At 38.1% G+C, this 14,326-nt stretch overlaps 1 protein-coding gene across 2 annotated transcripts in view; it reads right to left on the bottom strand.

Moving 5' to 3' along the window:
• Window positions 1–2,425: 2,425 nt before the first annotated feature.
• Window positions 2,426–14,326, bottom strand: part of LOC127422806 (ceramide synthase-like) — a 24,474-nt gene continuing 12,573 nt past the window's right edge. For both annotated transcript variants that reach the window (XM_051666588.1, XM_051666587.1), the window contains exons 2-7: window positions 12,408–12,607; window positions 11,098–11,181; window positions 10,322–10,544; window positions 9,949–10,044; window positions 7,790–7,899; window positions 2,426–5,619 (exon numbers count right to left, since the gene is read on the bottom strand). In XM_051666588.1, the coding sequence (XP_051522548.1) occupies window positions 5,352–5,619; window positions 7,790–7,899; window positions 9,949–10,044; window positions 10,322–10,544; window positions 11,098–11,181; window positions 12,408–12,532 (906 nt within the window). In that variant the 5' untranslated portion in view covers window positions 12,533–12,607 and the 3' untranslated portion in view covers window positions 2,426–5,351. The remainder of the gene's footprint in view (window positions 5,620–7,789; window positions 7,900–9,948; window positions 10,045–10,321; window positions 10,545–11,097; window positions 11,182–12,407; window positions 12,608–14,326) is intronic.

Raw genomic sequence — 14,326 nt, 5'->3', positions numbered from 1 at the left:
GGGTTAAGCACATTTTGTTTGTCTATACTTGTGACTTTGATTCTTGCCACTGTATTTCATCAAGGCAGAGTCCTTGCTTGGATGGTACCCCTCACTCCCAGGCCAAATTAATAGTAAATAGAGGAACTTAGTAGGTCCCCCTCATCACATTGTTCAAAACGGTTCACAAACCGGACTCGATTAATTAGCGAATCGGTCTGAATTTAAAGCTGATCTAATTTCTACGACACAAGTGCCACCAAACAGAATTGCAAAAATAAACAATGTTTTCAAAACAGCTTTATGAATATGCCCCTCGTCTGTAGTCGTTCAGTCAGATAGTCCCGGCTCTCTCAGAAAAACACAGGGATTTTTATAGCGCCACAGTGTTTTCAGTTTTCGAGAAAATTTACTTATGTATGGTATACAGTTGTCTCTCCATATTAAGCTGGATATAAGAAAGTATTTTAACACAAAAAAGTGACATACTTTAGCTTTCTCCATTAATTACAAATGACTGGAAAGGTCATGGAAATTCATTGGTCAAAAGTGTGGGAAGCATGTGTTAAAGCATGGAAATGTACCACTTGTCCCCCAGTGTTTGTTGTTGAACACAAGCTGCCATATTAGTGGGAATTATAGTGGTACAGTACAGCAACCAAACATTTTGTGTCCTATTAATTTGAATTGTGTTGTCTGGATTCAAAATATCACCCCTCAGTGGGGCCTGGGTAGCTCAGTGGTAAAAGACGCTTTCGAATCCCAGGGCGTGCTGAGTGACTACAGCCAGGTCTCCTAAGCAACCAAATTGGCCCGGTTGCTAGGGAGGGTAGAGTCACATGGGGTAACCTCCTCGTGGTCGCTATAATGTGGTTCGTTCTCGGTGGGGCGCGTGGTGAGTTGTGTGTGGATGCCGCGGTGGTTGGTGTGAAGCCTCCACACGCGCTACGTCTCCAACAAGCCACGTGATAAGATGCGCCACCGAGATTGAAGCGAATCACTACGCGACCACGAGGACTTAAAAAGCACATTGGGAATTGGGCATTCCAATTGGGAGAAAAAGGGGGAAAATAAACAAATAAAATAAATAAATCACCCATCTGGTACAAGCTCTCAAATTGAGAAGAATCAAGAGGATATTTGATGTGATAATCCTGATCTGTCTGCCTTTTTACACTCCCATTTGTCTCAGATATAAGCTTGTTTTAATTCCAGATGTCTTCACAGACCTCATGATAACAGAAATTGAGACTAGTGCTCGACAATATCAGGGTCTTGATTAAACTCCATACAGCACATTCACAAATGAACTAGTAGAACTGACATTATACCATGCAGCATGTGAGACAAGGGTATATATATTTGCATTGAGATTGAATTACAACAGTGCATACAATTTAGTATGTTAACAGGGAACAAGTTTACATGTGTAAAAAAAAAAAAAAAAAAGGACAAAAGATAAAACAAATGCTTTTAAAGAAAACCATCAAAAGCAATTGTTGCCCGTTCACTAGGATTAAATAGTTTGGAGTTCTGCTCTGTATCTGAGCATGTGGTACATTATAGAGGGTTCACAAGGGACAAAGATGGAATATACACATGCAAAATCATATACCTGATTCAGTGCAATAGACATTTAGCACCTGTATGATTTTAGTTAAATAATTTTCAAATCAGCATACAGTTATTTTAAGTAAGCATCAAAACAGGCCTTGTGGCAGATTCTTCACGATGTTATTCATTCCTGTTCGAGAAGTTGTACAGTTGAACTTGCAAGCATTTTAAAGCGGTTTTATTAAATGAAACAAACTGGGCCAAAATAATTTGCAAATGAATTATGACTAGACTGAGATTACATAGCTTGAGTGACCCACTTACAAACAAAAACCTGTGGCTGACATGGACAACAATAATTAATAACAGAGTTAATATCTTCAAACAAACCACAATAAATAATGGATAGGTACATATATACCAGTGAGACAAACAAAATGGCTTTTAAGTAATAGTTCACCCAAAAATGAAAATTCTTTCATTATTTACTCACCCTCATGCCATCCCAGATGTGTATGATTTTCTTTGTCTGCTGAAAACGAAGATTTTTAGAAGAATATTTCAGCTCTGTAGGTCCATACAATGCAAGTGAATGGTGGCCAGAACTTTGTAGCTCCAAAAATCACATAACGGAAACATAAGTAATCCATATGACTCCAGTGGTTAAATATGTATTCTGAAACAATATGAACATTCTGAAAGTGAAAGTGGAGATACATTGTAAAAAGGGATTGAAATATTGATCTGTTTCTCACCCATACCTATCATATTGTTTCAGGATGAATTGATTTACCACTGGAGTCGTATGGATTATTTTTATGCTGCCTTTATGTGATTTTTGGAGATACAAAGATCTGATCATCATTCACTTGCATTGTATGGCCCTACAGAGCTGAAATATTCTTTGTGTTTGTGTTCAGCAGAAGAAAGTCATACACATCTGAGATGGCATGAGGGTGAGTAAATGATGAGAGAATTTTCATTTTTGGATGAACTATCCCTTTAATGATGAAAAACAAATTTAAAAAAAAGTGCAAATACATTTCAAATTGACTATGTACAGTCACATCTTGTATCACATTTGTTGAAATAACTGTAACCCATCTCAGGCAAAAAGTAAAATGAATAACAAAGAAAAAGGATGTCAGAGTTTCCATAGGGATAAGGCAGCTTAATACATATATTAAAACATGTCCCTTTAAAATGTATGCAGGGTTCTCTGGGCTCAGATCTCAGGTTATATATCATAGATATCATAAATCTAACTGTAAATGTGGTAAAACTCAATTGTTGAGTTTAAAGTCAATTAATTGTGGATTACAGGTCTAATCGGAGATCATTCAAGGTAGCTACTTTCCATTCATGCTTTGACCAGGTATGAACAATGTACTAGCATGTACAAAATAATACATTCTTAAACCCTGAGCTGCCTCTTTCTCTGACAGCCAGGGTTTAATTACATTTTACTAGTGTTTCTTTCATTTGATCCAGATAGGTCTGTAACAGTTAAAGGATAAGAGTTCGTTAAAGGAGGAGATGGGACTCGGCTGAACGGTCAACATAAAGTTTAATGTAAAACTCAGCATAAAACAAACATAAACGAACACGCGGCCTTGTGCGTCTCTCTCTCTCTCACTCAAACTGGCATCTCCGGCTCCCCTTTATCTCGCTCTCCCGCTGATCATCTGATTCAGTGCCAGCCGTGCAGCCTCACGGCCCGGCCACACCCTCCTCCTCGTCACACTCCTCCCCTGCCCGATTAAGGCCAGGGTGCCACCGGACTGACTTACGCCCCACCACCCCCCAAATTCTGGAGGGGAGATGCTGCCCTTCCGGCCGTTCTGTCAGCCGGTGGTCCACCCCGCCTCCTGGGAACCTGGGGGAGAGACGAGGGGAGGCGTGGGGAGAGGGAAAGGGCGAGCAGGAGACACAAAGAGAGAGAGAGAGAGGACAGAGAGAGAAAAACTTGCTCATGACGTTGCCTGGTCCTCAACCGCTCCTCCGCCCTCTGGCAGACAACAGCTCGCATACCCCCGATAGATGGCAGCGAGCCCTCCAACCCTGGGCGGACGGAACCGCTCCTCCCCTTCTCGGCAGACGGCAGCAGTTCCTCCGGCTCTCGGCGGCAGACAGTGACCCTTTTGTCCCCAGGCAGACAGCCGCGGCTGCTCCCCTGGCAGATGGCAGCGGCGAGGACTCCGCGACGGATCATCCCTCCTCCTTCCAGGGTTTTGGCACCACTGTAACAGTTAAAGGATGGGCAAGGAGGAGGCGGGAACCGGCTGAACAGTCAACATAAAGTTTAATGTAAAACTCAACATAAAACAAACTTAAACAAACACACACACATGCCGCGTGGCCGTGTGTGTGTCTCTCTCTCCCTCGAACTGGCATCTCTGGCTCCCCTTTATTCCGCTGATCATCTGATTCAGCGCCGGCCATGCACCATCACGGCCCGGCCACGCCCTCCTCCTTGTCACAAGGGCTTTTTTGGATCAGCTCTGTTAAACTGAATGAGAAGCCTTTTTAACTTCAGTTCCCACTCTAAAATGAAAAATATGTCATCATTTACTCACCATACCCACATTCTGTTATTATGCAGTGAAACACAAAAAAAGAAACATTTTTAAATAATTTCCATACATGGACTGTTAATTGTGACCACACCTTGGAGCTGGAAAACTAAAACTACTTGAGTGTTATATTCTAAATCTTCTGAAGCCATATGATAGCTTTGTGTGAGAAACAGAAAGAAAATGAAATTGTTATCTACTGATTATCTTATCTTCCAACAAAGCTCTGAAATCTCATTTGCATTTAAGGTCAGATTCAAAAATGCTTGTTGACGCATCATGCTACGTTGTAACAGAATGTGACATGCCAGTTCGAATATGCAGAATAACGAGAGCTCCAGTGGAGGGGAAGATCTGTTTCTCAAGTAAAGGTAACGCATGACTCATAAAATAGTGCAGAAGTCATATGGACTACTTTCAGGATGCTTTCATGCCATTTGTTGACATTTTTAGAGTTTGACAGTTTTGGTCAAAATACACTTTTTGATAATAATAAAAAACATATGGAAAAGAGCTGTGTGAAGATTTTTCTACTTTTGTGATCCACAGAAGAAGAAAAAGGTGGCAAAAAAACAAAACAAACAAAAACAACATAAGGGTGAGTAAATGATGACAGAATCATTCATGGGTGAACTTTTCCTTCAACTGAACCAGCTTATTCTATTCTCTAGAAAAGGAGAAGGATGATAATGCCTGGTGCCTTGGGTTGCTCATTGTAGACCAGTGCTAAATACCAATAAGAAGTATTTTAGGGCTTTTCTATGAACGATGCATTCGCAACACTACAGTAATATGCGCAAAGAACAGACCTCAGGCACTAGACCTTCGCCCCCAGTTTTGAAATTCCTTAACCATAGCAAAATGCCTCAAACAAAAAGTGCTTCTCTTGCTTCAGAAATGTTCTCACAGAAAATTTGCACTTATTGCCTCAGTTGCTCAAATGTGTGTTTTGGACACAAGTCTGGCTATTGTGCAGACATTTCCATCTCAGATTTTTTTGTCAGCATAGCTTCCTTTGATCTACTAAAGCAAGTCTTATATACAGTACACAAGTCCTGTAACTAAACATAATGCTGTGCTGTAATGTGGTACAGGGCATCAGTGCATCTAGTCTATTTCAGTACTTTTTTAATCACTCTGTGTATATCCTTGCCACCTTGCCCTTCCTCTTCTGCTTCACCATTGCGTCCATCCATTCCCCCTTTCCTACTGTCTTTCTTTAGTCTGGTTCATAAGCTCCTCCCTTCAGTGCGACATTGCAGGCGTGTCCTGACCCACCATTCGTGGACTGTATCCATTGGCTTGTTGAGGACACGACGAGTGTCCTTCAGAATCGTGCTTGACTGGAGCTTTCGGCCTGCGGGACTGCGAGGACCTGCCGGTGAACAGGCGCAGCGCCCCCCTGCAGATCAGGGAGAACCAGTAGAGCTGAGGGGCCATTAGGAGCGCCGCTCCAAGATTACACTGCCAGGGCACTGCAAAAGGAACCCGATAGAAAGGGATAGAGGCATACCTACAAGAAAATGGGCACAGAATGCAGATTCATGAAATAGCTTGGAGGAAGACAAAGAGGAAAATTAAGACCCCGATAACACCTGGTATTAAAATCCGTATCGGGCAATCCAATCACAATTGGACAGCACTTAATACAGGGGTAAACAGGGTCCAAAATGGTTTGTGATCTGATCCTGCCAACCATATTTGGAGGTTGTAGAATAAAGCAAGAAGCCACACGAGGCCGTGCTTTACAGTGATTTTACCATGGGTGTTCTTAAGGCCAGTTCAACAAACGGCAACAAACACCAACATCTAACAGTTGTTCCAATCGAAAAATTAGTAAAAGTCCATAAACAAGCACAAGACTTCTCCGGTTTGCCTGATATCAACATGCAAGCATGAACATCTAAAGTTCAGTTAATACAGCTGCTCAACTAAAATGTAACCTCCTGAGACACCGCGTCCACATGCGTGGATGTTATGTTTTGGCTTCGCTTTAGACTATGCATAATTTAATTTCATTTAAACCGACTGATCTCAGTTCAGGAAAATCTAGGCTGTCATTAAAAGGTTAAACTTTCGACGCACCAAGTCATGTGACAAAACAACATGGTGCCAGTCTCAGCTGAGTTTGTCCTTTGGAGAAACGGCAACAAAACTATATCTGGTAAGAAGTTTTTACATTAAAACCTGTTTTGAGTCTCTAGTTTTACCCGATATGCCATTTTAAAAATTTCATCAATTTATCGCGAAACGGCACGCTGTTAAACACAATGACCACGTGCTTGGACTATAGGCTCATTTTCCTTAAAATATTTTACATTCACTGTGCACTAGCACATTGAGAATCAGTGGATGCATCCAAAAGCTGGAAAATGTTGCTTTGAGAGGCTTTATACGGAGTTAAGGTGCAATTCAAACTGTTCTAAAACCAGTGCAGACAGAAAGACGCTGGAAGTTAAGTAATTCCCTAATTAGGGAGCAAAGGAGCAAGGGCGCATACTATGGCTTTCCTATGCAGTCAAGTGACTCCTAACATCCGGTCAAAAGTTCAGTTTCAGGCTGCAGATGATGTTTAGATCACTCAACATGTTTGGCAGACATGGGATAATGGTGATCAGTACATAGATTCAGATTTTTATTTTAACATGGTTGGCAGTGATTGGATGATGCTGGCCATTACATTATATCAGAATCAATTATGCTAATTTCTAATGTACTGTCTGTAACGTCTCAAAAACATGAATAACCAACACTCCTGGAAACATAATAAACAATTTGATTAACAAATCGGACTTTCTGTAGTTTGGTATTATTTAATATTTAATTTAACACATATTCAATAACACAACTTAGTCCCACTGTCCACATATGTGGACATAAATTTTAAGGACAACTATTCCTAATAGTTCCTAATAGTCCTGAGTCCAGATTTACCCTATTCCAAAGCGATGGGCGCAGCAGGGTAAGAAGAGAAGCGCATGCAGCGATGCACATGTCATTCATAGTGCCCTTTGTACAAGCCTCTGGAGGTAGTGTTATGATCTGCGGTTGCTTCAATTGGTCGGGTCTAGGCTCAGCAACGTTATGCAGCAATAAAATGAAGTCAGCTGACTTCCTGAATGTACTGAATGACCAGTTTATCCCATCAATGGATTTTTTCTTCCCTGACCGCACGGGCATATTCCAGGACGACAATGCCAAGATTCATTGGGCTCAAATTGTGAAAGAGTGGTTCAGGGAGCATGAGGAATCATTTTCACACATGAATTGGCCACCACAGAGTCCTGATCTTAATCCCATTGAAAATCTTTGGGAGGTACGGATTGGTTCGACTCTCCCGTCATCAATACAAGATCTTGGCCAAACAATTATGCAACTCTGGACGGAAATAAATGTTGTGACGTTGCATAAGGTTGTCGAAACAATGCCATGTTGAATATGCACCATAATCAAAGCTGAAGGAGGTCCAATGAAATATTAGAGTATGCAACTTTTTTTGTGGCCAGGCAGTGTATATACCAAGTGTAAATGGCGATCTGTCCCGCCTGACCGCTTATGATCTTATCACCCAAGACAGACCTTATGATAGACACTGTGTGCACCATGGTCATCTCAGAACGGGAGGAAGGAAAAATTAAAGAAGGAGAGTTAAATGTTAAAGGAAGCTTTAAAAAGAGACATACCTTCCATAAATGTAGTAGAGATAGGGGAAGAGAAGTACTCGACAGAGGAAGAAAGTGATCAGCATAACAGCCCCATTCACTTTGTGAAGAAGTGTGTGCTGTTGCTTGTACTTAGTGAAAAAGAACAAGAAAAAGAGAGAGAATAGGTAAGACAGCAATACAATTTGATGATAGAAGGGAAAAGAAACAAAAGACCAAAGAATTAAGTGATATATTTTGAAATGGACCACTTCAAAAAGATTTCAAACAAAATATTCTCCTTAAGTTTAAAGGTGAAGTGTGTAATTTGTTTGATGTTAAAATACTTATTAAAATTATTGAATGTGCAGAGAGAACTATAATTCGTAGGTTGACTTCCTATGGGAAAATCTCATAGATTTACATTGACGGAATGTTTAAACAGGCAAACAGAATGCTCGTTAATTCAAACTCCAACTGTCGAATATTCAAATGTAAACAATCCCACAAAAATCTTTAAGTTGCTCTCTCTCTATCTCTCTCTTTATCTATCTGACAGTCTGTCTAGATTGGCTGGTTGTTTGTCAAACTGTAATGTCTGTATATCCATCAAACTTTAAACTTTTAATACTAGTTTAAATTTCTCAGACAAGACTTTGCCAAGATAACTTCAAAGTTTGTCTTGACAAACTTTACCAATCTAATTATCTTTGCAATTCCGTTTTGTGCTGCTAATGCTGCAGAAATGATATACTTCCCCTTTAAGGAAACTTAATGTTGGATATTTGACATGTAATTGATGCACACACCTATGGCATGCATTCAACAATGGTAACTACGCATCCTCTACCCTGGCTGAGTGCCAACTTCCAAGCTACACTGTGCTACTCTATGCCATATACTGAGACTTGGAGGAGGTGGGGGTCGGAGAGGGTTAGAGAGTTGGCTATTATATCAAGTGTTAAATCTATTCTAAATTCAGGGGGCTATATTCAGATAGAGGCAGCTGTGGCTCTGAGGCACTCAGAGGGCAACTGGGATAAATAAACATGGCCAGTGAAACATATTGCTAATACAAAAAAATACTAAACTTAATTTACCATAACACATCAATTCCAATTCTGATTTATCTGTTAAAGGAATGTTCAGGGTTCACTACAAGTTAAGGTCAATCGACAGCATTTGGGGCAAAATATTGATTACCAAAAAATACAAAATATATATATATGTATATATAGATCGATTTTTTTGTGGACATAAATGCTGTTAATTAAGCTTAACTTTTATTGGACTTGCAACATTCCTTTAATATGTTAAAAAACACTTTAATAAATAATTATTAAAGGGATAATTCACCCAAAAATAAAATTCTATCATAATTTACTCACTCATGTCTAGGGACAAAGGGATAAAAAGCACCAAAAGTACGCTAAAAGTAGTCCGTATGAGTCATGCACTATATTCCAAGTCTTCTGAAGCCATACAATAGCTTTATATGAGGGAAAAAACTAAGTTTAAGTCTGCATTCACTGATAATCTTCCCCTCTGCCCGGGTCTCAAATCTAATTTGTGGTTGCGTATATTCAAACTTGCCATGTTGTAATCGGTTACAAGTTACAACACATGCAAGAACTAATACCGGTTGACATCACTGAGGTGCGAATATGTGTATGCACGAATTAGATTTTAAGAGGTAGTGGTAGTGGAAATTTCAGTGAATAATGACTTAATTTTTGGTCTGTTCCTCACATAAAGCTATCATATGGCTTCAGAAGACTTGGAATATAGCGTACAAGTCCTATAGACCACTTTTATGGAGCGTTTTTGGACCTTGATAATTTCTGGTCAAAACATGTTTTCAATGTGTGGAAAACAGCAGCTTAGAGGTTGTTCAAAATATTTCTTTTTGTGTTTCACTGAAGAAATTGCAGTTCATTTTTGGGTGAACAATTTTTTACTTTGTCAGGGTTCATAAGACTTCTGTACAGTGTCTTTGTAAAACAGGCCAGACCTGTATAACACAAGTCAGCACTTCTGTAAATACACTTTACTATGAATAATGTATTAAAGTACGACGTAACTAATGTTGTGCTTAATGTTGTACACTTATTGTTAAGCACTAAAGCTGAGGACAGAATGATAAATCAGGGTAAAAATACCAAAGAACAAAGAAGCACTCATCTAATCAATAATGAATATACCTGGATGAGGATTTTGCCTAGACAGACAGACGGTGTGCTAAGTTCAGCCAGGAACATGACACCCTGAAAGTAATCACCCTTTCCCTGCCTCCAGAACTGGAAGTCAATGTGAGAGAGACAGCAAACATTAGGCATCATGTGTCTACATACTGATATATATTCTCTGATTACTGGATGTCTGTTTAAATACAGATTCTTCAGTAACCTCATGCTATTGATAAATTAGTCCATAAGATATGGGGCTTCTATTATGAAAATGCTGACTCATACATGCAAAATATAAGGTCCAAATATAAGGACCCAGTTTCAAGTGGTCAATTTGGTTAATGGAATAGTTCTACTATCCCTTTAATGTATCTGTAATGACAATTACCACAGAGATGGGGAAGCACAAGGTGACCATGACAACGTGATGCAAGATCATGAGGAACTCTCTGCGGAGATAGCCAGACACTGCCATAGCCTTGGATTTTGACCCGTTGTCCACCTCATGACCTTTGACCTGGAGCTTGTGCCAGTAACACAGGAACATTGCGTAGATATCATACACAAAGTACGGCACAGCAAAAAGGATGTAGGAGCTGGTCAGCCAATGCCTGTTGTGTAAGAAAGTGTGGAGAAAAGAAAGTGAGTGGGTCTGTAACTTTGTATATGTGCTATATAAACCCATTAAAACCCAAAAGTTATGAAAGATGAACTTCTCTCAGGGCATAGAGCCTCTACATCTAAGAACAGTCTAAGAACACCCCTTACCTGTGGTAAAATCGCTGTAATGCACAGCCTCTAGTTGCTTATTGCTTTATTTAATCACAGTTGCCAGACTCAAAAAATACTGAAATATCATCCATGTTTGTCATAAGATCAACATACTAATGGCTGGTACTTATTTAGGCTTCAAAAGTTAATCATCATATCTGACTGCACACATAAGCACATCATTCTGTTCATACTCTGTTATGCATCTTAAACCTAATTGACAAAGGAATACATCAACAAATCAATGGGGTCATGTTACATCTCACACTGTCTTGTCATTAAACCTTTCTCCAGTCCACTGAAGAACAAAAGGCACCAAAACTACTTCTATTTTGATTAAGATTTGCTATAGATTGATTTTACGTTGCTAAAAGTGATGACTGTTGCACCTACTGGTCTTCAATGATGTCCTCACAGGATCTGGAGATGATGTAACCGGCTGCAGAAGCCATAATAGCTTGGATGGATGACACCAACCTTAAACAGAGCATGTGGAGTAAGTACAACCACCACACATGTCATTTCTCTGTTAAAACCACACTTAAAATCTTTCATTTACTTATTTATTTAAACCTGGAAAGAAAAAGAAAAGGATTTTGACTCATTTAAAACAAAGACGTAAAACGAAGTAAAATATTAAAATTCTGCACTACTTCTAGGTCGCTTATCTTACGCAAGCAAATTTTTGCACTCAAAAATGTATTTTAGCCTATTTTTAAGATTTATGCATTTCAATTTCATTACAAAATTCCATAAAATGTAATTGTGTAATTTTTAACAAAATTACTTAAAATGTTTAGCTTTTTTTTATTATTATTATTTTAAATTTTGTTAAAGATTACCTAATTTAATTTGATGGAATTTTGTTATAAATGCATGAGTGTGACATTGTAGGTCCTCACAATGCAAGTGAATGGTGACCGAAACTTTGAATCTCCAAAAAGTACATAAAGGCAGCATAAAAGTAATCCAAAAGACTCCAGTGGTTAAATCCATATCTTCAATATAATAGGAGTGGGTAATAAAAAGGTTCATATTTAAGTCCTTTTTCCAAACAAATTCTCCTCCCTACCCAGTAGGTGGCAATATGCACAAAGAAAGTGAATTGCCAAAAACAAGAGAAGAAGAGTGCTCAGGAAGGCTATTTGAAAGTGGAGATTTATAGTTAAAAAGGACTTAAATATTGATCTGTTTCTCACCCACATTTATAATATCACTTCTGACGACATGGATTTAACCACTGGAGTCTTATTTATTACTTTTATGCTGCCTTTATGTGCTTTTTGAGCTTCAAAGTTCTTGCCACCATTCACTTGCATTGTGAGGACCTAGAGAGCTGAGATATTCTTCTAAAAATCTTTGTTTGAGTTCCGTGGAAGAAAGAAAGTCATACACATCTGGGATAGCATGAGGGTGAGAAAATAATGAGAGAACTTTCTTTTTTGGATTGAACTATCCCTTTAACTCCTTTGCACAAACTGCATGTAGAGTCCATTCCAGCAAAAGCATGCTGTCATTAAACTGTAAGGGGGACACACCAAATATTAAGAAACTGTTATAACTTTTTAGCAAAATTGCTATAAATTGCTGATATTATAATTTGAAATGAAAAATACTGTACTAAATACTAGAAGGGTAACAAACTACTGATAAACAAATATAAATTGATGGACTTTAACACTGCAGATCAAAGGTTTTTTTACCGGGCTGAAACAATGACTGCATCCCCCTCGTTCCACCTCAGCCCAGGAACATATTTGAGACACTGCCTGGACAACAGGAAAAGGCCTGGGAAAAACACAGACCCCGCTGCTATGATGGACAACATGGTCTATGGCAGGTGAACTCCGGTAATACTGTGTTCAAAAAAGCCCCCAGCAGTCCGGCTGTCCTGCTTCCCCTTCTGTAACAAAACAGCATTCAGAAACTGAAAGGTTTTGATGAGTAAAAAATAAACAAATAAAGAAACAGACAATATATTCCTAGTAGTTATTACAGTGGATTAGTAATTATAAAGAAACACTCATATACAAAAAAATGAAGGAAAAAAGGATTCTCTTGGGTCGGAATTGTGTTGCATAAACCAAGTTATTATGTACGCTCCATATGTTGCCACATGTGGCCAGTCACAAGCAACAGAAGTCTAACACATGCAAACCAAGTCACATGGCAAAGTCAGAACAACAGTGATGTTCTGAGTCAATGCTATCCTGCATTTTTGCCTTCAATCACACATGCCCTGTATTTTTATACTGTAACTTACTGTCATTTTAAAATATTTTTATGATCGCCCCTGTGTCAGCAAAAGTACATATTAATTACATTTTAAATAGAACATATTAACATATTAATTAACAATAATGCATGTTTATTTAGTATGCATTTAAGTACATACTGAAATGCTTTTACTTTTTCAATAGCACAAGAACCTTGGCTATGATCTCCACTTACAAAATTTGAACTATATTTTGAGCTACCACAGTACTTTCCCTAACACCTGTTTATACACTGCTAAATATTCCTGATCCATGAGATCATTTCATGCAATGTCTAAATTTGATTTTGAGGTATACTGAAAAAAATTACTAGTTTGCACACAGTTCTTCTAAGTAAATCTTAATAGAGTAAAATCTACTTAACTTTATGACATAATATTGATTAAAGTGAGTGAGTAAATTTACCTAAAACATTTGAGTAAATTCAGTAACTTTTACTTACAAATATGTTATACATGGTACTTAAGTAAACTTCATTATTAATAAAGATCTTATTAGAACATGTCATGTTGTTAAATTTCCTTAAAAACACGTTTAATCACACTACATGACATACGGAAGCCTCCTACAGGGAAACTTAATGCGTGCTATGTAGTTTATGAGACAACATCACTCTGTCTGCATTACCGGTGATAGACTACAAAACACCATGATGGTGACAATCAACAGGATTTTTTTGATCATGAACGGGTAATTTTGAGTAGAAAATGAGCTTAAGAATGCACAAAACAAGAAGTTACCAAACGTAACAACAAAATTAACAATAAAACTTTGTAAATAAACTTGCAAACAGTGAATTCATGCAAGCTCATTAATCCCAGTGTATGCTGGGAACACTAGCTTCAAAAAATTAAGTAAAATGTACTTATTTTATTTACCTGTGAAATTTACTCAAATTAGCTAATAAATATGACAAGGTTTTCTACTTTAGGATTAATACATGATGACACATTGTAAAAATAACAAACAATCATAAATAATATTTACTTATAAGCTAGAGCATTCATTTGTACATGTTTGAATGTAGAATTTACTTAATATTTTCAAGTTCACACTTAAACTTTCTTATTTAATGTAAAAGTGCTTGATATTTTATGCTATATTTACTTTACCACAAAATATACATATTTTTCAGTGTAATATGATCTAATATTAAATCATTTTTTAAATGTTTCAGTTATATAGCTAATGGGAATCCCTGAAATTATCCACAAAAATATTTTTTAAATACTTATTTGTCATTTTCAGTTTTGTTCAAGATCATTAAATCAAAAGTTTTTTTAAAAACTGTCCAATAAGTGAAAGGCTAGTATTTGGGGTAAAGAGCCCCCCTGTTGCAGGTGCTA

The sequence above is a fragment of the Myxocyprinus asiaticus genome, chromosome 32 (genome assembly GCF_019703515.2).
Source record: "Myxocyprinus asiaticus isolate MX2 ecotype Aquarium Trade chromosome 32, UBuf_Myxa_2, whole genome shotgun sequence".
Taxonomy (NCBI): Eukaryota; Metazoa; Chordata; class Actinopteri; order Cypriniformes; family Catostomidae; genus Myxocyprinus; species Myxocyprinus asiaticus.
This window is presented reverse-complemented; position numbering and strand designations above follow the sequence as displayed.